The sequence below is a fragment of the Triturus cristatus genome, chromosome 6, assembly GCF_964204655.1.
Source record: "Triturus cristatus chromosome 6, aTriCri1.1, whole genome shotgun sequence".
Taxonomy (NCBI): Eukaryota; Metazoa; Chordata; class Amphibia; order Caudata; family Salamandridae; genus Triturus; species Triturus cristatus.
Window position 1 is genome coordinate 1,234,659,345 of NC_140589.1, and position 23,731 is coordinate 1,234,683,075.

The 23,731-nt window shown below is 47.7% G+C and overlaps 1 protein-coding gene across 1 annotated transcript in view; it reads right to left on the bottom strand.

Moving 5' to 3' along the window:
- NT5DC1 (5'-nucleotidase domain containing 1) overlaps positions 1 to 23,731 on the bottom strand; it is a 1,278,063-nt gene that overhangs the window by 1,234,231 nt on the left and 20,101 nt on the right. The window contains exon 2 of the mRNA XM_085612174.1: positions 3,576 to 3,667. Within this exon, the coding sequence (XP_085468300.1) occupies positions 3,576 to 3,667 (92 nt within the window). The remainder of the gene's footprint in view (positions 1 to 3,575; positions 3,668 to 23,731) is intronic.

Below are 23,731 nucleotides of genomic sequence, written 5' to 3' on the forward strand. Positions count from 1 at the left end.
AAAACATAGTCCAAAAACTGGGTAGAATGCAAGTGATTAGGAAAGTTGTCGTAATCAAAAGTCAGCAAAGGGCACAACAGGACCCAAGTAAAATAATGGTACAAATGCATGAATTAGATACTGTAGTTAAAGAATCAACTAGAAGGGGGAATGGTAATATGGATAGAGATGCGTTTATCAATAGAAATTAACTATCGTCCTTATTAATAGAATCACCTGTTCTGAAGTCCACATCTACCTCGGCAAGCAAGCATGTAGTCAGGCAGGCCTTACTACCCAGGCCCGGGATTACTGATAGACAGGCCACAGATGAGAGGGTGCATAGCTGGCAGGCAAACACTCAGGAAAGAAACTCTTGCTCAATCCCACAGATAGGTGCAGTAACATTACAATGGTCAGGGGAGACTGCCCCAATAAAGCACATGACTGGAGGGGGTATGCACGCTCCTGAAAACACCATAAAGTCAGATGCCACATGAGTTTGGAATACACAGCCAATCAGGACCTAGCACCTGGAGTGATCATGTACTCCCCATGCCGGACATCTGGACATGCTCACCACTGGCCACACTGTGTCCATGCAGGGTTGAGACCCACCTGTAGTAAGCATTTGACCATTAATGTATGACTCCAAGGCAGCAACCAACATTCCTCACCCATATATGGAATGCCGGAACTTTTTATTGCTTTTGGTAGTTTAGTATATAATATGGAGACATACCCAATTGAAACAGAATACGTCTTCACAGGCCTTGAAAAATCCACTCACCCACTCGCAATAGCAAGTGAGATTTTATCAGGTCGAGCTATTTTTAGCATTTACTCATCTGTGCTGGTGAGTTAACTTAAGCTGAAAGGAACAGGTGTTCTGTTCATTCAGAAAATGAATGAGCAATAAAGATGCCTTTAAATCTTGTTTTTGTCTTGACACATTTGCTGGCTGTTCAAGGACAGAGGTCAAATGTCAGTTTGTCTTTTAACTAATTGTTGCTTATCTGTTCCTGGAAAATGGTGTTTAATTTTCTCTCTCTTATTATAGTTAGTGCTTTTTTTCAAGTCAGTTATCTGACAATAATTGTGAAACAAAAGGCTGTAAAATGTCAGTTTTTTTTAAACACAACATTTAAACAGCTTGTAAATGAATAGTACAAGTATTTCAAAATATACCAGGAATTATGAAAGAACTCAGAAGAGTGATACAAACAAAGATTTACATAGGAGCAAAACAAATCAGAACACTTTACTTGGTGATGTGCAAATGACAAATATTTGCAGAACCTCGATTTCCAGACATTGTACACTATATCGTTTTAGTAATGTATTTATTAAAAGTGACAGTTTTTAAACATGATTTGAGAAACATTCCTGCCCGCACTGATGACAATGTGGTTAAGGAACTGAGGCAAGTTAGCGGTCATGTATAACCTATATGAGGCTACATTTGTATTATATATGGAGCAACTTCCAAATGTAGAGTTCTATTAAAATGACTTGCGATGGTTATGAATTTATACAGTTAATTTTATAGGTCTCCCGCGTTAAGGCAGCATTGTGTGTTCTTTTTTCTTCTTTTATATCTGTGTCATATGGTTGCAACACAAAATAAATAATTAACCAAAGCACCAGCCTGTGAAGGCCAAATACATTGGCTTTGCCAAAACTACTTCTGGTTGAAAATACAGTCTGCAGAAGGTGTGAGACTATCTTTTATCTGTGTTTGCCTGTCTGTGGTAATCTTAAAACAGCACCAGTATGGTCTGAGATTGCAAGGTTGAACAATGTAAGGGAATGCATATTGTGCTCTATCAAAAAAACTACAACACTTCATTACTTTATAATATCTTACAATCACATATCACACTACTTCTCTTTTAACTTTACTGCTTGCAAACACAGATAATACATAGATGGCTTTACTTGATACTGCATTAGGAAGGCATGTTCAAAGAAATTTTACTTGAACAAAAAGGTGACCATAAGCCTCTGTCACACAACACCAAAGCAGTATGTTGCTCCTTGGGCTATAAATGGGAAATTGTTCATTTAATAAACAGTGAGTGGAATAAATTTGGAAAGGGTCAGAAAACAAATAGGTACATGGCAGTATTTGAAAGGCCTGTGGTCAGACCTCACACCCAGAAGAATTAACTTCTACAATGGAAAGAGCTAGACAAAATATGATTAGCATTATTATTCATGCTATTTCCAATGGGCAGTTACTAAAGTATATTCCCAAATGCAATGTCTGTTTGACTTCAAGGGATAATTTTCACAGCTTTGCAACCTGTGCGTGGACACCATCTATGAAACAGAAACTGGAGCGATAGTTGAATAGATGCCACTGCTGGCAAGTAATGGCAAGGACATTCTGTGATCTGATACATCTATGCAGCAGTACAGAGAATGTCAACTAGTCATCTGGCATAAAATTTGCTATGCAGTGATTTCAATCTAGAACTCATGAGACTAATGCAGAATCTCCCATAAAGCGTAATATTTTGCAACAGCTTGCCAATTGATTAGGTCCAGTATTGTGCAAAAGAGTAGGTGGAACAAAATGTAAAGACAACATTAAAAGCGCACAACAGTGGGACACATTTAAATTCTGAGATTTTAAATACAGCACCTAAGTCATCTACAGATCGACGGGGTGTGCTACACTTCTTTGACTTCTCTTGGACTGGTGAGATCAATTTCAATGGCACAATATCAATCGAAATATGATCTCAATAGTAAGAGAGGTAAAGCAAGGATCCTGTGAGGAAACATTTAACATCACTTAAAAATGTCTATCTGAAAACGATTAGAGATTTTCAGGGGAGGTTATGCTTCTACTATTGGAAATGAACATTTTGACACTAAAACTCTCCAACAACCTCTGTTTACTAGGACTAGAATTGACTTTAAAAGGGAGCAAATTCACCACTAAATGTATATTGCTGAGAACAGTTCAGGCACAAAGACAAATTGCAGAAAACTTGGTAACCCATACAGGGCCAACAATGCATCAATGGACTCAAGACTTACGGAAATTGGTAACAATACGAGACCTTAGATCGCAGAGTAATAAGATAAAAGAGGGTGGACGAATAATCATATGGTAACTTATCTTTATTTAGTTAGACAACCATACTGACTATCTTCCGCACTGAACATCTCAAATGACCCCAAAATATATATTTTTTAATGATTTAACTATTTTTGTTCACCCACAATGAATTTGTGATTTTGATGTACAATACCTAGACTGAAGTACTGGATCAACACATAATTGTGATCCATTATTATGAACTATGAAACTTGCACCAGTGACACTCATGCATTGTGTATACTGTTGAGGGGGTTTTGAATGCACCATTGATCATGTAATCTGCTTTCTTGTTCACTTTTGAACATCATATGGATATGGAGATTCTCATCCTTATGCAAAGAGGGCCCTGGGATGTCATAGAAACATGCATAGAGCTTTATTTTTATTGTAACCTATATAGAAGTGGATAAATCTTTTAAAACACATTAATCTTTTCAAATACAAAATCTAGTAGGAAGCCTGGAGAATAGGGCTGGCAACATACCAGAAATCCCAATGTTTTGGAGTAGGATTCAATATATCTTTGCTGAATCCTCTTTCAGACACCAGGTACTGGGCAAAGCCATCGTATATAAGCTGAAACAAGAAAAAACGCACTTAAGAATTTACTTTAGTCAACAAACAGTATCTAAATAAGACGTTAAAGATGTTTAGTCGCGCTGGAAACCAGGGATGATAGTCACTGAAAGGAATGCGTTCTTATATATCATTTTGAGGAGTTGCAACTGTTTTTTTGGGTTATTCAACTTTCACACCATAACCAATGTGCTATCACACGTGCAGTTTATGGGAAATAGGCCTATTTAATATTGTTATAATTTCAGTAAAACCCTCCTCTTATAACAGTCGAACAAATATGCACAATATGTGTAGGTCTAGATATTTTACTTTTAATTATGGTCAACCGCGGTTATCAAGGGCCTGCAACCAGGCCCAGTGTTGCTGATATCCTCAAACGGTGTATTAACCGCCCAAAAATCTTACAGAAATCATTTGAACAGCTAGCGATCATGCTAAAAACTTGGCGTGACTATGGGCCAGTTTTTGGTGTACAAACAAAGTAAAAAACATAAATCAACAACTCAAAACACATATATTAATAATTAAAGCATGAACAAGCAACGCATCTGCTTACACACCCGTAGTTTAACATTCAAAATTATTGACACCTTTCATTGAAACTTTGACCAACTAAAGTACATAGCTTTGTGATCTATGGCTTACGTTCTGATGAGCGATATTTACCACTGCTAATAAAATTTCTGTGACAACATTTTGCGCCTGATTAACAACCACTTTTCAGCACCTTAAGTGGAATAACAAATGTTAATATAATAGTAAATTAACAATTCCTAATTCTGGAATCGGAAATTGGGGAATTTTACAATCATAAATTGCACCTATGGCAGTAAAAATCCACCAGGTTGGCAGCTAATCCACTAATGTAAATTGAGGGTTAAGGGTATTAAAGTAGGTGTGGCATGGATGTGACCCTGAAAAATGAAGTAAACACTTCATGCTCCACCCTGAAAATGCACATAAAGCTACTGCTGTGAAAAACATGAGAATGGACCTTTTCAAAGACAGGAAAGAGCAAAAAAAAACATTAATGGGAATGTAAGAAAATGAGTTTCCCAATAGGGAAAAATATTGTGTGTAACAAGAAAGAAAGTAATTTAAGCCAGTGCATAATTTATACATGATTTACGTTAGTTCAGAGGTCTTCAAACCTTTTGATGCTGAGATTCCCCTTTCAAAATGTTTTACCCGTAAGGACTCCTTCCTGACAAACATTTCTAGAACATGGTACTCCTCCGAATCGACAACTATTAATGCCCCCAATTCCCACAGCAAATCATTTTTATGGTGGGGAAATAATATTAAACAGTGTTTAGTAAACCTAAGGCCAGTGAGCGTGGTCAAAGGTGTGGCTAAAAACAAAGGGCCTCATTTATGCAGTCTTCTTGCTGCGCTGCCCTACGCCAATGTGAATGGGCAAGAATGCACTGTATTTATGAAATACGGTGCATTCCTGTCCTTTTCCCCTACGTTGGTGCACAAATTGCTGCCTGGCGCCAACGTAGGCAGGATTGTTTATGTGAAGGGAGGGGCACCTTTCTGACCAAAAAAAATTCAATTTCAAACGACTTTATTTCGGACAAAATGACCTAAAAAGTACATCACAGAGCAAACATTTTACATCTAAAATGTCATCATATAGTCAGTCATAGATAGAAGAAAAAAAAAAAACAGTAATAATTATACACACATTTTCAATTTAAGAATACATTAAGTTTTGAGATATAGGATTTGGACAGGGGTTACACAATTGACTTTGAAAAGTGCATGGTGCAATAAATACATAAATTAGCTAAAAAAGAACCTCTGTATAAAAAGGAGCAAAAAGCTTTTATATATAAAACTATACATGAAACAGCAAGGAGGTTAGTGAATCTACTGTACTATCACATTTGCTACAGGGCAATTGGTACATTATTACGAGATCTCAAATAAACCCTTCTAGTGCACCACATTGAAAACAAAAAACCAGCCACCGAGTATACTATTGGAATGCTTGAGTCAGATTTCAGTATCCTGAATGCTTCAAGGCAGCGCCTACTGCCAAGATTCCTACAAATCTGAACCAACCAACGTCTCCTTGCCTTCTGGTAGCCAGAACAACTGAAAAAGACATGGAGCTCTGTTTCCTCAGGGTGGTCACATGCCGGACACTGGATCGTTTGTTGGTCTCTCCACTTGGATGTAAAGCAGCGAAGTGGAAGCACCCCATATCTAGATTGTAAATAGAGCTTCCTAGCCGCTGGTGGAGTAATGAGATCTATTGCCAACTCAAAGCAAGAAAAATCTTTTATTTCTAAAAAACCACTAGTACATTTCCCAATCCCAGAAAAGGTATGAAGTTGGGTCAGTCTGTAATCTTTATAACATGCCTTCAAATGACCCTTAAATATTAGCAGACAGGCTGACTCAGGTTCAAATCAGCAATCCCCTAAACCCATACTGGTTAACAGAAATTTTATATGATCAAGCCACGGGATTTTTACAGCACCCCGTGACCTCAATACCTCTAATAATTCCTCCCTATAAGATATAAGTTCGGGGGAGGCCCAAAGGCGACGCCAGTACATTATGGGCTTAAGACTCGCTACTTCAGCTATTGGTGTTATACCTGTGTCCAGACGTAGCGGGACCAACGGGGTACTGCGAGGTAATCTAAATAACTGTCTTAAGTATTGGTTCTCCACCTGTGATAGTTTTTTCAAATTTAGGTGGCCCCATAACTCTGCGCCATATAAAGCCCCACCTCTTGCTTGAGACCAGTAAATTTCAATTGCTGGACTAACAATTCTTTTACTGGACTTATTAAAGACCTTCATGATGCCACCTGAAGATTGTGCTAGTTTTAGCGTAGATTTTGTGATATGTGCCCCCCATTCCATAGACTCGGTGATTGTAATGCCTAAATACACAAAGGATGACACTCTCTCAAGGGGTTTACCATTTAAAGACGGGTTAGGGCGTGTACTTTTTGGGCAATTAAATGCCATAAATTTGGTTTTCTGTAGGTTAATTTCTAAGCCTCTGTCTCTACAAAACATCTCAAATTTATCCAAAACCCTTTGTTTCCCCATAGGTGATTTGGCAACCAATAGGGTATCATCGGCAAACATCATTGCCGAGATTCTACGGGAGGCTAGCTTGGGGGCATCAAGATCTTTTTCTGCAAGCAAGGCATCAATTAGGCCATTAATATAGAGGCTAAATAAAGTTGGCGCGAGCACGCACCCCTGACGAACACCACGGTTGATGGGTATGGGGGCTGTAAGATTACCGTCCTTTCCAGAGAGGCGTTCTCCTCTTACTATGTCTGCTAAAGAATGAAGCACACATGGAAAGAGGAAAAAACGAGGAAAAATGATCACATTTCCTACCCCTTAAACCAGCTGTGTGGAGGCGTAAGGTTTTGGCGCTGCCCCAGGTTTACATGATTTTGTAAATCTGGGGCAGCATCAAAATACATGGATGTTGCATTGGAACACCCAACACAATACCCATGGAACGCCTCCTTGATGCAGAGTAAGGCATCACAGCGACTTAAGCTGCTTTGTCTTACTCCATATCTGAGGCCATGCAAAACCCCGCAGGGAGACTACGCGCCGCCTCACAGATATGAATGAGCCGCTTGTGCCACCGGAGCTTCAAAAAAAGTGATGCTCCAGCGGCACAAGCCTGGCATAAATAAGCCCCAAAATATTCTGGAAGTTTTTTTTTTTTTAAACCGTTTATTACAGAATCCAAAAGATATACAAAGATGGGCCTACAACCTTCAGGCCGGCCGCTAGCAGACAGAAAGAGCATATAATACAAACAGTAGAACACACGCTGCGGCAGAAGAGAGATCACAGGAGTTGAAAGAAGCGTTGGCAGCCACACCATCCGGACCCTACGCAACGGTTTCATTTTTATATAAATAACGAAGAAAACAAGTCCACAAGGCAACCCACAATCGGAAACAATAGCATGTGCTCCCCTGGGGGGGACCCTACCGGTCCACAGGAATATCAAGGGGGGGGATAGGTCGGGACGGAGACAAAGTGGACTCAAGCCCAGAACCAGGAAGACAAGCAGGCTATGGAGACGGGGACGGTGACGGATCAGGCGCCAGCGGCGGGGTACAGATTCCCCCACGGTAGGCGTTCCAGGGGCCCCACACTTTCACCCATTTCCCAGGCTTACCTCTCGCAACATACGCCACCTTTTCCCGAAACATACACCAATCCATGTTGTCCTTCCACGCCGAGACAGTCGGTGACCTCTGGGAACCCCACAGTTGCGCAATATCACGCTTGGCCACCATATATCCCAGAGTCACCCACCACATCTGCGGCACTGAGTAGTCGGTTGGCTCCCACACATTCATTAGACATCTCCTCGCCTCGGGCAGCAGCGGCACATGCGTAACTGCCTGCAAGACCTCGTGCACACCACGCCAGAATCGCGCCACCTCCGGGCATTCCCACAATATATGGAGAAAGGTCCCCAAAGAACCACACCCACGCTTACACAACCCGTCCACAGCATAGCCCATACGCATCAGACTCGGCCCCGTAACATAGACCCTATGGAGTATCTTGAGCTGGACGAAGCGAAGGCGAGCCGGTATGGCCACCTCTTTCGGGGAGGCCACCGCAGACACCCAGTCCTCGTCATCCAGCTCCAATCCATCAGCCCCCCACGCCTCACGAAGGCCAGCCAGCAGTCCCGAGCGATCATTGATGAGTTTTTTGTAAATTAATGAAATCGTGGCGTCCGGTACATGCCCATCTAGCACTCTATCCTCCAGAGGGGAGTACTCCGGGATGGAGGCAGCGTCCGGGAATACGGAGCACAACGCATGACGGATCTGCATATACCGAAAGTACTCCCTGTCCTGCAACTGGAATTCCGTCTGCAGCGCATCGAACGTTTTGAATCCCCCCCTCGTCCAGAGATCGCCCACCCTGCTGATGCCTATCATGTCCCACTTCTCAAAGCCCTTCGAGGTCCACAGGGAGCCCAGCCGCTCAGATGCGTATAGTGGCGTCGCCCGGGTCAAACGATCCTTCCACCCCATCGCCAAGTTAGCCGCGTGCCACACTCGCACCATGACCCGCGTGGGGCCCGTCAGACGTGCGTCGAGCGAGCTAGAATAAAGCGCCCGATTATAGTCGCCGCCCGGCAGTAACATTTTATCCATCTCAAAGGCCGGGTTTAGAGCGGGCCCGTAAAGGCCGTGATTTATCGCAGCCAGCTGGGAGGCCCAGTAATATCGCTTGATGTCTGGGAGGGCAACCCCCCCGTCGTACCACGGGAGCGTCAGCTTCGCCAGGGCGATACGCGGTCTACCCTCCCAGAACAGGCGCCGCTGCAAACTCTCCACCTCGCGAAAGTAGCGCGCCGGGACAACGTCCATTGTGTTCTGTAAGGCGTACAGGAAACGTGGCAGCGACATCATCTTAAACAATGCCGCCCGGCCGAGCGGCGAGAGCGGCAAGCGCCTCCAACGCGCGACATCATCCTTCAGGCGCTGGAGGGGGGGAAGCAAGTTCTGTTTATACCGGGCCTCCGCGTCCAGGGTAATGAAGATACCCAGGTACCTAAATCCCCGCGGGGCAATCTGGATAGGACAACCCCGCGGAAGGATAGGAGACTCCCCAGAGAGGACATACACACAAGATTTAGCCCAATTGATGACTAGGCCGGAGTTGAGGCCAAATGAGTGCAATACATCGACCAGCACTATCAGCGATTTACGCGGGGAAGCCAGGTACAAAAGAATATCATCAGCGTAAAGAGATACGCGGTCCTCATACTCGGGGGTCCATTGGAGACCACGGATAGAAGGATGCCACCGCAGCCAATCCGCCAGGGGCTCCAAGGCAAGCGCGAAGAGGAGGGGCGATAACGGGCAGCCCTGCCGCGTGCCCCTGCCCAGCTCAAATGGAGCCGACACTCTACCGTTAACAGCCACCTGCGCCAGCGGTCCGGAATACAACAATTTCACCCAACCGATGAATCCCGGGCCAAACCCAAACTTCGCCAGCGTCGCCCAAATATATGGCCACTCAAGGGTGTCAAACGCCATAGTGGCGTCCAGGGACGCCAAAATGGCCGGCTCCCGTATGAACGGGACACGCGCGAGCACCCCATGCAAGCGTCGCAGGTTGAGCGCAGTGTTGCGATGAGGGATAAAACTGGACTGATCCTGGTGAATCAGATCGCACACCACGCCAACCAGCCGATTGGCCAACACCTTGGCGAGAATTTTGGGTTCCGCATTCAGCAGCGAAACGGGCCTGTAGGACGTGACCCGGTCCCGCAGCCTCCCCTCCTTGTGAATAACCACGATAGTAGCCAGACGCTGGTCTAGCGGGAGGGAACCCGCCGAACGGGCCGCGAGGAACATAGCACGGAGATGCGGCGCCAGTGTATCCGGTCGCAGCTTGTACAATTCGATAGGAAGACCATTAGGACCCATGGCCTTACCGGAAGCGACCGAACGTATGGCGAGGGCAATTTCCTCAGATGTTGGGGCGGCGTCCAACGACACCCTGTCCTCCTCCGAAAGGGAAGGCAGCGCGATATCCCTGAGCAGGGCATGGGAATCATCTTCCGAGCGGGAGGACACCGGGGAATACACCCCACGGAAATATTCTGCAAAGCAATCAACAATTTCTTCCGGTTCAGTGACACACACACCATCCAGTTTCTCAATCGACGGGACAACTCGACTCGCTCTCTCCTTTTTATACAGCCACGCAATCAGTTTCCCAGCCTTATCACCCACATCATACAGTCTCCCCTGTTGCTCTCTACTGAGGCCCCTGGCCGCCTCCGTACCGAGGGCCTTATAGGCCGCCTGCTTGAGTCGGAGAACATGTAGTTTGTCATCCGTCACCCCACATTCCAGGTCACCCTCCAACTCGGTTATCTCAGTTTCAACACGGGTCACCTCCTCCCGCTCGCGCTTCCGGGAATGGGAAATAAGGGACAGGGCCTCCCCCCGGAGTACCGTCTTGAAAGCCTCCCACAGGGAGACCGCCGATGACACTGACCCCACATTATCGTCAAAATATCGCTTAAGGGATTTAACCAATTCTGCGCGAATGGTGGGGTCACGCAGGTACCAGGGATTAATCGGGACCACCCTACCCTCCCCCCTCGGGAGAATGTCGAAATGCAACAGGAGCGGGGAGTGGTCTGAAATACCCCGCGCCAAATGGCGCACCTCCCCGATCCTCCCCGCATGCGCCGCCGGCACCAGGACATAATCTAGCCTTGAGAGACTGCCATGGGCCCCGGAATGAAAGGAATACTGTTTCTGCGTAGGGTGTTTCAAACGCCAACAATCCACCAACCCCAAAGTATTCAAGAGGCCAGATAACCACGCTTGGGCACGGGGGAGATCCCTAGGGGGGTGACGGTCCTCAGTTCCGGAAACCGCCGCGTTGAAATCCCCCCCAACCACTAGAATCCCCTCCGGAAGGCCAAGGAGGAGGCGCCCCAGATCCGCAAAAGTAGTCGTTTGCAACCCTGGCGGGACATAGACCGAAACAAAAACAATCACTCTGCCCTCCATTCTACCCACCAGAACCGTATAACGTCCCCTGTCATCATGGAGCACCTCATCAACTTCCAATGGGAGCGAGGTTTTAGCCATGATGCCCACACCCCTGGAACCAGACGTGAAGCCCGAATGGGCCAGAAGGCGGTAGCCCCGTCGATTCATAGCACGAAAGGAGTTGCCAATGAGGTGCGTCTCCTGCAGAAAAACTATATCAGGTGAAATTCGTTTCAGAAACTGCAGGACCACACCCCGTTTTATCCTGTCCCCCAGTCCATTGACATTCCAGGACAAAAGACTCAGTCCCCTACCCCCCCATCATAGCCGAAAGCGATCAATCGTCCCCCCCGAGAGCACTTTAGGAATAGCACAACAATACTTTTGCCTTGTGGTACAAATGAACAATACCCCACCCCAACCCAACCGCCCCAACAAAACTCCCCCCTCCCTGCACCCCTGCATGAGCCCAGACAGCCCCCCCAACTTGCAGTGAGCCTGTCGCCCCTATATAAGTGGAACTAGCTAGACCCCCTAGAGGAGGAAAGAGTACCCCCTCAAGACCCCGCACAGCCTCCGAATGAGGGGAGACGAGTACAACAAATAAAAGACCCTAAGCTTGGCCGAAAGTGGCCGCGTCATCCGGAGTGAGCCCCGGCATCAGTACCTCAGACCCGGTCCAGGGGGCAATCTCCTCCCGCAGCCCCCCCCCCGCCATCCCGATCATGACCCCCAGACAAAGTGTCCAGCCAGTCCCCGGCCATTTCAGGACGGTCAAAAAAGTGAGTGCGACCATCCACCTCCACCCGCAGCCTGGCCGGGAAGAGCATGGCGTATTTTAAGTTCATGCCTCGAAGCCGCCGCTTGATGCCCAGGAAACTCAGTCTCTGCTTCTGGACCGCTTGGGTGAAGTCAGGATAAAAGTTCACCTCCATGTTCTCCAGCTTAATCGGCCCTTGCAGTCTGGAAGCTTGCAAAATCGCGTCCCGGTACCGAAAGTTAAAGATACGGGCAATAAGAGGCCGCGGAGGGGCTCCAACCTTCGGTCTGCCCCCGGGAACTCTATGGGCCCTCTCCACGGCAAAGAATTTACTCAGCCCTCGAGGCTGGAGATGGGTAGTGATCAGGTCCTCCACGAAGAGATCCGCCGCCGACTCCTCCCGTCCCTCGGGCACTCCGATGATGCGGATATTATTCCTCCGGACCCGGCTCTCGGAGTCCTCCAGGCGCTGATCCATGAGCGCACTCGCCTGACGGAGCCGGTGCACCTCCGTTTGAAGGGCCGCCACCTCAGTCGTGAGGCCCGACGCGGTGTGGGCCAAAGAGTCGACCCGGTCGTTGGTCTTAGAGAGATCAGCTCTCACAAGGTTGACATCAATGAGGACCGCGTCGATTTTGTGCGCTAAAGTGTCAAACTGCTGGCCCACCGAGGCCTTCATCTCAGCAATGGCGCTCATGACGTCTTGCAAAGACAGATCCGTGGGCAAGTCCGGGGCATCCGGGGGGCACTCAGAGGACTTGTGCGATCCGCCGGGAGACCCCTTCAGGAGGGTGTAGCGGTCCATGATGTTGGCCTGATGTGCGGCGCCACGCCGGGTTGACTTGGCCTTCAAACGATCCCCATCCTGCTTCGTGGCCATCGTCGCGGGTCTCACACCCGCACCAGTCACGCAGTGAAGAGCAAGCAATCAAGGCCACGAACTCCGGGGGGCCACCCCAGGACGGCAGAGCGGGCCACAGCAGGCAGGCAGGCAGGGTCTCCCAGCGAGGCCACCCCAACACAAAGAGCGCCGTGATCCCACTTGCGAAAACGGCAAGGGGGCGCAAAAGTGAAAGTGAAAGTGTGGGGTACGCGACTCGCCAGGCCCAGCCCGCCGTTGTTGTTCACTTTGCCACTGGGTCGCCCCCGAACGCGAATCCGGGGTCAGGAGAGAAGTAGGCCGCAAACTTCAATCGGTGCTCACTCCGGCACCCGAGGACCGATTCGAAAACGGGAAACGGGTACCACCTCGGCTCAGGCTCACCGACACAGTCCCCTCAACCGATGCAGGATGAAGACAGGATAAACATAGGAGGTTGCAGAGGTCCTCGGGAGCCTCGCACCTACGCGGCCATCTTGATTGCGCGCTAGGCTCCTCCTCTCTGGAAGTTTTTTAAGTCTTCCACCATCTGGTAGCTACATATAAAATAATGAGCTGCTTAAATGAAAACGTGCAAGACGTACAACGTAGGGTTTTTTTATATAGGAAGGATGGTGAGGAGCAGGAAGGAGAGCAGCCAGGTAGAGGAGGAGGAACCCACGCAGGTAAGTGCCTCCTTTTTAAATTTTTAATTAATTTGGGAGGTTGGAGGGACTGGCTAACTCCACTCCACCATGGAGGGGAGTTTTGCCTACGGAGCGGAGCGCCGAGCAGGCAAAAATCCAAAACCTCCGCTGGGGGAGCGGAGTTACTCGCCCGGGTTAGTGTCAGGGCCTATAAATCAAATGCACTAGTGGGCCTGCAGCACTGATTGTGCCACCCACATGAGTAGCCCTGAAAAGGTATCTCAGACCTGCCACTGCAGTGTCTGTGTGCAGTTTGAAACTGCTATGTTGACTTGGCAAGTGCACCCACTTGCCAGGCCCTAACCTTCCATTTGTTTTACATGTAAGACACCCCTCAGGTAGGCCCAAGGTACTCCCATGGGCAGGTTGCAGTGTATGTGAAAGGTAGGATATGTATTGGTGTGTGTGACATTTCCTGATAGTGAAATACTGCCAATTTTGTTCTTTACTACAGAAAGGCTATCAGTCCCATAGGTTAGAATGAAGATATTTTTTAACATCTTAAAAGTATAAATTCCCAATGGGACAAGATAGAAGAATAAAGTTTAGGCTCTCTGAACTCAGGGTTTAATAACACATATTTTGGAAAATTCCACTATTAGAAAGTAGGCATTTTCTTGGGGTGGGTTGAGGTGTGCCTGTTCCTTCCTGGTTGACTCAGAGCTGAGCTGAATGAGACGTGCCTAAATTTGAGTAGTGCGGGAAGTTTACCTTGCACCTGAATATGGCCTGTCTCCATTGCACAATGCTGTCTCCACCCCCTGTGGTCATACTGTACCAGTGAGAACAGAACTGGTGTGGACTGGCTCACAGAACCTTACACAAAGAACAACAATTACAAAATGGGGTATATGTAGTGGAGCTTAAACCCCCATAACTTTAGATCACTTCTAGCCTCAGGAGGAACCTTTGTCAAGGAGAAGAGCTGGAGAGCTATGAGGAGGAGTACTGTCCTTTTGCTGTGTGCTGTGTAGGGTTGGCCTGCAGTTGCTGCTTCTGCCAAGGAAAGGACAATGACTGGAACTTTGCTGTGAACCTGCTTGAAGAAGAATCTCCAAGGGCATGTGTGTGCTGGCCTCCTGTTCTGAAGTCTCAGGGACACAAAGACTTCATCCCCAGTTCCCCATCAGAGTTCTGACCTGCCAGAAGGTGCCTATTCCAGTTTGGGCCTCTGGAGGTTGTTCTTGGTGTTGGAACCTAGAAGCAACTTGAAAGAAGCAAGAAAAGCGGTCTGCAATGCCGTCAGCGCCGCCGCCATGACCTGCACCAAGGCCAGGGGCACTGCATGTGCAGTGCACGACGCACCGCCCGGCCTGCACCGCAGCTCCGACGCCATTCGACACCTGGCGACGCCTGCATTTATCGTCATTCCTAACGACAGTGTACACACTGACTCCGACACCGCCTGCGTCCTGTTATTATAGCGCCGATAAACGCAGAGAGTGCCTCCACTAACTCACTGAATTCACATTATTACCAGAACCGACGCCTCACCACCTCTGCAACCGACTTCCCCTGTTCTGGATTCAACACGTCACCTTCTCGTGGACACAATGCCTCGCCTCCCCTGTGGCAGCCAGGGAGACGATCTCGGTATCGACGCCTCACCTCCACTACGCTGTGCATCGCTATCGACTTTGTTTCCAAAGGTACTGTTTGGGGGTCCGTGTGACTCAGTCCCCGATGCTGTGCACCTCGCGGTTGGCGCCGTACTTTGGATTTATTGCTGTCATGACGTCATAATAGCCCCAGGTGGGGATATTTGTTTTCTAAAAGCTTTATTTTAGGAATAACTGTTTTTGAGTTCTATTTTACTACATGTAGGCTGGATTTTGCTCTTGTTGAGTTTAGATAAAGATACTTTATTTTTCTAAACTGGTGTGGTGTCCATTTGTGGTGGTATCACTTTATTACTGTGTGTTTTGAGTACAAATACTTTACACATTGTCTCTGGGATAAGCCTGTCTGCTCATGCCAAGATACCAAGGGGGTGAGCGGGGTTATCTAAAGTGTGTATCCCCCTTACCCTGATAAGAAGCAAGGGTCCCTACTTGGACAAAGGTACCTACCTCGGCCAATTAGAGACCTCTATTTCTAACATTAGTGGTCAGCGGTGAGGATTTCAACTTGTATTTTTACTTGACTCACAGTGATTGGTGTACATCACTGGTTTAGTGCAGACCACTCGCAACCACATATTGTGTTTTATTTTTGGCTCTATTTTTGATCTGACCCTTGAAGTATCCACACACCATGTCTCTAAATGGTAAACCAGCAAGTAAAGCTGCAGAATTGGAGTTTGACATTGAAATGTTAAGTAGTTACAACGTAGATCAACTCAAGCAGTTCTGCAAGAGCTTTGGATGTCCCATGAGGAACACCTCTAAGAAAGAGAAGCTACAGAAGGCCATAGGGGTCTGGTGGGAGGCCAGAGAAGCTGGGGAGACAAATGATGCAGATGTGGATGAGGGTGTGCCAGAAGGCAACTTCAGATCCCAGGATTTGCCTGCTGGGAGGGCAGCCTCTGTGGCTGGCAGCAATGGTTCATCCAGGAATCCTTCTCCAGAGGAATTGGAGGACAGGCAACGAGCCAGATATCATAAATTGGAGGTAATGAGGTTCCGACTGAAGCAATTGGAAATGGAAAACCAAAAAACTGCCATATAGAAGGAGAGGATGGCAGTGGAGAGTGAAAAAGCTCGTACCTTGGAAGATTTTTTTTTTAATCTCTGCACGTGAATTGAGCATGAGAGGGCTGGACATCAAGGCCAAAGAGGCAGAGTCCTGTACAAATGGTGGCAGCGTACAGCCAGTGCAAGGGGGTAAGGTATACATCTACAAAGACCTAGTGCAGAATTTCCAGAAGGGGGAGGATATTTATGCTTGGTTTGCATCTTATGGGGCAGCACTGCGTAGGAATGAGGTTCCTCAGAAGAAATATGGGGGCGGGCCTGTGGAGACACTTTCAGGCTAATGGGAGGAACACCTTGACAACTTTGGAGGAGGCGGGTGCTCTGACCTACCCAAATATGAAGGAGGCTTTATGCCTCAGATATGGTACCCGAGCAGTAAAGGGGAAAAGTCTAGGTCTTTCAAGAAGCTTGAATCCAATACGTGGGTTGAATGGGTGAATCTTTATTGCAGAGAACTGGATGGTTGGATAAAGGGCAGTAAGGTATCTTATTACCAGGAGTTATATAATCTGATTGGTTGGGAGCACTTGAGGAGTCTTTGCGTTCCAGAGCTGCGCTAGCATTATTATTTTATTATTAGTGCTATTTGTAGAGAGCGCGGATAACTCCAAAGGAGGTGTCCCGGCGCTAGCAGCACGAGCAATGATGTAGCCAGGAAACTAATAATGCTTAAGTCAGGTTAAACAACCACGTTTTCAGGGCTTTCCTGAAAGTGCGTTCCGATTTGGACTTCCGTAGATGTTCGGGCATAGAATTCCATAACACGGTTGTTCTTACCGAAAAGGCCCGGCCACCAAGCCTAGCTTTCCTAAAGTGCGGAGTTACCAGTAGCTCCTGGTGATTTGACCGCAGCGCCCTAGTTTGATGGTATTTCCGGAGTCTTTGCTTGAGGTATAGTGGACCAGAACCTCTAGTTGCTCTGTAGGCCAGGGTTAACGCCTTGAACTCTATGCGTCTCTTAACCGGCAGCCAGTGTAGGCTCCGGAGGTGGGGGGTGATGTGGTGGCGATATAGCACGTTCCTAATGAGCCTTGCTGCCGCATCTTGTATAATCTGCAATTTTCTAAGTAGATAATCTGGCATACCCAGATATAGACTGTTTGCATAGTCCAGCTGTGAAATGACTAATGCATGGACCACTGACTTTATACAGTCCATCGGCATTAGATTAAAAAATCTTCTCAAGGCTTTCAACTTCCAGAAACATGTGGAAGAAACCTGGCAAATCTGAGATTTGCCTGATAGATTAGAGTCAAACTTAAATCCCAGGTTCCTAGCTGACGCTGCAGGCAGGGGAGGGGTATTCAGTTCTGAAGGCCACCAGAGTTCTGACCTGGGGGGAGATGATTGATTTAAAAAAAAGTACCTCTGTTTTTTCTGCGTTTAACTTCATGCAGTTATCAGTCATCCAAGTTGCCACTTTCAGCAGACACCGCTTGAAGTTGGTGAATGCCGCCTCTGAGTGCTCTCTAAAGGAGAACACAAGCTGAGTATCATCAGCGTAGGAGTTGACCTTTACCCCCAGTTGTTCAATTATTGGGGCTAAAGGGGCCAGATAAACATTGAAAAGAGAAGTGTTCAAGGCTGAGCCCTGCGGACTCCACATACCAAGAGGCTGGAAGAGGACACATATGGGTGAAGGAACACTTTCTGGGACCGTCCCTCCAAAAAGGAGCAGAACCAGCTTAAGGTAATTCCCGTCACTCCCAGAGATGCTAGTCTTTCTAGGAGGATCTCGTGTGACACCGTATCAAATGCTACGGATAAATCCAGCAGCACTAGCATCGCACAGTTACCTTGATCCACAGTTTCCCTTATAGTTTCCGCCACTTCCAGCAAAGCCGTCTCGGTGCTATAGCCCGACCTGAAACCCGACTGAGAATCATGAAGACGTTTGTGAGACTCTAAGAATTCGGCCAGTTGTATTTGGACTTCATTCTCAAGTACCTTAGCTGGCACCGAGAGAAGCGAAATCGGCCTAAAATTCTTTAAGTCGGCTGGGTCTGCACCTTCTTTCTTCAGGATTGGTTGGACAAAAGCTGTTTTCCACTTAGTTGGGTAAGTGCCTGTTTTCAAAGAGGAGTTCCAAATGAAGTTGAGTAAGGGGTTCAGCCAAGAGGCTAAAATTTTGCCTGGATGGTTGGATAAAGGGCAGTAAGGTATCTGATTACCAGGGGTTATACAATCTGATTGGTTGGGAGCACTTGAGGAGTCTTTGTGTTCCAGAGCTGCGCCAGCATCTGATGGATAGTAAGTTGACTGACCTCAGGAAGCTGAGTTAACCAGAGGAACTCTGAGTCTGGTGAAGGAGGGCTGGGAGAAAACTCCTGGTAAGACCCCCCCAAGATGTGTTCAGCTACATGCTGCCTTCAGGAACCAGACACAATGCTTCAAGAAAATCGCTCAGGCGAACCTGGAAGCCAGCCAAGAAGAGATGAAACGATGGTACGACCAGAATACCACTCTCGTTGAGTTTCAGCATGGCCAAAAACATTGGGCGATGGCACCAGTGGATCCTTGTGCGCACCAAGACAAGTGGACTGGTCCATTTGAGGTGGTGGAGCGCAAGAGTGAAGAGACCTACTTGGTTAACTTGCAGACTCCCAGGAACAATTTGAGGGTCCTGCACGTGAACCGCCTCAAACCTCACTTTGAGAGGTCTGAAGTGACAATGCTCCTGACTACAGATGATAGAATGGAAGAGGAGAGTGAGCCTATTCCTGACCTCCTATCGGCCAAGGAACATGATGGGTCAGTGGATGGAGTGAACCTCTCTCCCACCCTGACCCCAGAGCAGCAGAGGTACTGTCAACGGGTGCTGGGACAGTTTGCCTCCCTTTTCTCTCTGACTCCAGGCATCACCAAAACTTACAGAGTAACTGACAAAGCCAGGGTCAGCATTAAGGAAGAGGTTCCAAGATGTTGGCGTGAGGGATGATAAAGCCCTCCAGCAGCCCCTGGGCTAGCCCAGTGGTCTTGGTTCCGAAAGCTGCTGCACCCGGTGCCACTCCTGAACCCGGTTCTGTGTGAACTACTGTGGGCTCAATGCCATCACCAGGACTGATGCAAACCCCATCTCATGAGCTGATAAGCTCATTAATCGATTGGGAGCTGCCCGGTACCTCAGGTACGTTTGATTTAATGTGTGGGTAGTGGCAGATTGCCTTGACTGATGGGGCAAGAGAGAGGTCTGGGTTTTCAATGCCAGAGGGGCACTACCAGTTCAGTGTCATGCCCTTTGGGTTGAAGAACACCCAAGTCACATTCCAGAGACTGATCAACCAGGTACTGTCCGGGCTGGAGGAATTCAGCACCGCCTACCTAGATGACATTGCTGTGTTCAGCTCCAGCTGGGAGGAACACTTGCAACATCTCTGTGTTTAAGGCTCTGCAGAAGGCAGGTCTCACTATCAAGGCCAGTAAGTGCCAGATATGGCAGGTATCTGGGGTGTACTTAGGGCACCAGGTAGGAAGCGACCAGGTGCCACCCCTATAGTCTAAGTTCAACACAATTCTGGCTTGGGAGACCCCCAAGACCCAGACAGAGGTGAGAATCTGTTTAGGTCTCACCTTCTACTATAGACGCTTTGTCAAGGGTTATGGTACTATTGTTGCCTCCTTGAGAGAGCTGACTTCAAGCAAGCAGCCAAGGCAAAGTGATCTGGACCAATGTCTGTCAGACCGTTTTTGATGGCACCCGTGCTCAAGGCACCCAACTTCTCCCAATAATTTGTTGTGCAGACAGATGCTTCAGAGCATGGTGTGGGAGCAGTACTCTCACAGCTGAACGATGAGATATTGGATCAACCCGTAGCTTTCATTAGTAGGAGGTTACTTCCCAGGGAACATAGGTGAAGGGCAATTGAAAGAAAAGCTATTGCTGTGGTCTGGGCGCTGAAGAAGCTAAGACCCTACTTGTTTGGGACTCACTCCCGGTTCACACAGACCACAGGCCCCTCGGATGGCTGATGTAAATGAGGGGTGAGAATCCAAAACTGTTGAGGAGGTCCATCTCCCTACAGGGAATGGACTTTATGGTGGAACACTGCCCTGGTACCGAACACGCCAATGCTGATGGTCTGTCCAGATTCTTCCACCTTAGTGATGAGAACTCCCAAGAGGGTGGGTAGTTCTTCCCTATTTTTTAGCTGGAGGGGACACGTGTTAGACTTGACATATTTGGCGTGGTTTCCCCAGACTTTTTTCCTCTACCTCCTGTATTTTTGATGCTGTTCTGGATTTCATTTTTGCTGGCTTAGATGCTTTGGGCACTTTGCCACTGCTGATCAGTGTCAAAGTGCAAGTGTTCCCTTTTGTAAATTGCATTTGCAATTTGTTCTCCCTGATTGGCATATTTGCTTTACTGGTAAGTCCCTAGTAAAGTGCACTGAGTGTGCCAGGGCCTGTACATCAAATGCTACTAGTAGGCCTGCAGCACTGATTGTGCCAACCACATGAGTAGTCCTGAAAAGGTAACTCAGACCTGCCACTGCAGTGTCTGTGCGCAGATTGAAACTGCCATGTCGACCTGGCAAGTGCACCCACCTGCCAGGCCCTAACCTTCCATTTGTTTTACATGTAAGACACCCCTCAGGTAGGCCCAAGGTACTCCCATGGGCAGGGTGCAGTGTATGTGAAAGGTAGGACATGTACTGGTGTGTGTGACATATCCTGATAGTGAAATACTGCCAATTTTGTTCTTCACTACAGAAATGCTATCCGTCCCATAGTATAGAATGAAGATACTTTGTGACATCTTAGAAGTATAAATTCCCATTGGGACAAGATAGAAGAATAAAGTTTAGGCTCTCTGAACTGAGGGTTTAATAAAAACTATCTTTACTAAAAATATGTGTTAAGTTGTGTGTTGGAAAATGCCACTATTAGAAAGTAGGCATTTTCTTGTTTAACCAATCTGTGTGCCTCTGCCTGTTTGTGGATTGACTGTCTGGTTTATGAGTGATAGGGTCTGGGGATGTGCATTTACTGTAGATAGCCACTGGGGAAGTGGGGGGGGGTGAGGTGTGCCTGGTCCTCATGGATGACTCAGAGTTGTGCTGAACGAGGCTTGGCTGCATTTAGAGTAGTGGGAGGAGTTTACCTTGCACCTGACTAGGCCTGTTTCCATTGCACAATGCTGTGTCCAGCCCTGTGGTCATTCTGCACCAGTGAGAACAGAACTGGTTTGGACTGGCTCAAAGAAAAACAAAGACAAAATGGGGTATATGTAGTGGACCTTAAACCCCAGAACTTTAGATCACTTCTGGACTCAAGAGGAACCTTTGTCAAGGAGAAGAGCTGGAGAGCTGTGAGGAGGAGTACTGTCCTTTTGCTGTATGCTGTGTAGGGTTGGCCTGCAGTTGTTGCTTCTGCCAAGGAAAGGACAATGAATGGAACTTTGCTGTGAACCTGCTTGAAGAAGAATCTCCAAGGGCTTGTGTGTGCTGGCCTCCTGTTCTGAAGTCTCAGGGACACAAAGACTTCACCCCCAGCTACCCTGAACTCTATTGCTCAGAGTTCTGACCTGCCAGGAGGTGCATATTCCAGTTTGGGCCTCTGGAGGTTGTTCTTGGTGTTGGGAGCTGTAAGCAACTTGAAAGAAGCAAGAAAAGCGGTCTGCAATGCCGTCAGCGCCGCCGCCATGACCTGCACCAAGGCCAGGGGCACTGCATGTGCAGTGCACGACGCACCGCCCGGCCTGCACCGCAGCGCCGACGCCCTTCGACACTTGCCGACGTCTGCAGTTATCTGCATTTCTGACACCAGTGCACGCACCGACTCCATTATCACCAGCGCCTACATCCTGTTATTGGGGTGCCGATAAATGCAGAGGGTGACTCCACTAACTCACCAACTTCGCATCGTCTCTGGAACCGACGCCTCACCACCTTTGCAACTGAGTTCCCCTGTCCTGGATTCAACACGTCGCCTCCTCGCTGACACGACGCCTCGCCTCCCCTTTGGCAGCCAGGGAGACGGTCTCGACCTCGCACCGACGCCTAACCTCCACAACGCCATGCATCATCATAGACCTTGTTTCCAAGGTACAGTTTGTTTGGGGGTCCGTGCGACCCCGTGTCTGACGCCGTGCACCTCGCAGTCGGCACCGTACTTTAGATTTATTGCTGTCATGACGTCATAATAGCCCCAGGTAGAGCTATTTGTTTTCTACAATCTTTTTTTTAGAAAGAACTGTTTTTGAGTCCTATTTTACTACATGTAGGCTTTTTTTTTTTGTTTGGTCTTGTTGAGTTTAGATAAAGGTACTTTATGTTTCTAAACTGGTGTGGTGTCCATTTGTGGTGTTATCACTGTATTACTGTGTGGTTTGAGTACCAATACTTTACACATTGTCTCTAGGATAAGCCTGTCTGCTCGTAACAAGCTGCCAAGAGGGTGAGCAGGGGGTTATCTAAAATGTGTATCCCCCTTACCCTGACTAGAAGCAAGAGTCCCTACTTGGACAAAGGTACCTACGTCAGTCAATTAGAGACCCCCATTTCTAACAGCCACCCTCTTAAGTAGCCCTTTACACATGTTTCAGGCCTGCCATTGCAGCCTGTGTGTGCATTTTTTAACTGCCATTTTGACCTGGCAAAATAAAACTTCCTTTTTAATACATATAAGTCACTCCAAGGGTAGGTGCTGAACGGCCCAGAGAACAGGGTGCAGTGTATTTATAAAGTAGGACATGTACTTTTAAGTTTTAGATGTCCTGGTAGTGAAATACTCCTAAATTTGTTTTTCACTACTGCAACGCCTGCCTCTTCCACAGGATAACATTAGTGTTACCTTATTACGTTTAAATTACATCTAATAAGCTATAACTTTGTGGCGCGGTGGAGAAGCAGACAGGGACAACGTTAGAGGGTTTAAGGGGTTTATTGGTAGCAGCAAGCCAGTAGAATAGGTCTAGTACACAGTACAGCCTAAAAACAGGATCTCCGGGGTCTTGGCGTGACTTGTGTCTTTGGTTCTCTCCTTCTTCCGACAGAAGGAGATCGGAGGGGAGTCTTCGAATGTTCGGTGTCACATTTAGGCCGACGTAGCTCCCCGAGGTGTATCAGTGGTCCAAACATAAAGGGAAGAAAAATAAAAGAAATACCCCATAAGGAGGGGGTCCTGTCTGCTCATTAAGTGGCTCATTAAGTGGCAGGGATCGGGGAGTGCAGGGAGTATTCATCCAGGACCGACCGACACCAGTGAGCTTGCGCCGCTTACACGCCAGCAAGAGCGGCCCCTTAGGCAGCTAACTCCCTCCACCCACGCCGGGTTTTGGAACCCCGACGTCCCTTCTCCATGCAGTCCCGCAGCGGGTCTGTACCTTGTTAAGCCATGTCCCTCCTGGGACGCGGCCGGCTTCTTCGCAATACCGGATAGGGTCCGGCTCCCTCACAGGGTCATGGCAGGAGGAGGTGACCTCTTCTACCGGTCCCAGCACTGTCTCGGCTGTACCTTCGGTTCTTGGCAGCAACGTTGAGCCCGGGGGTAGAAAGAAC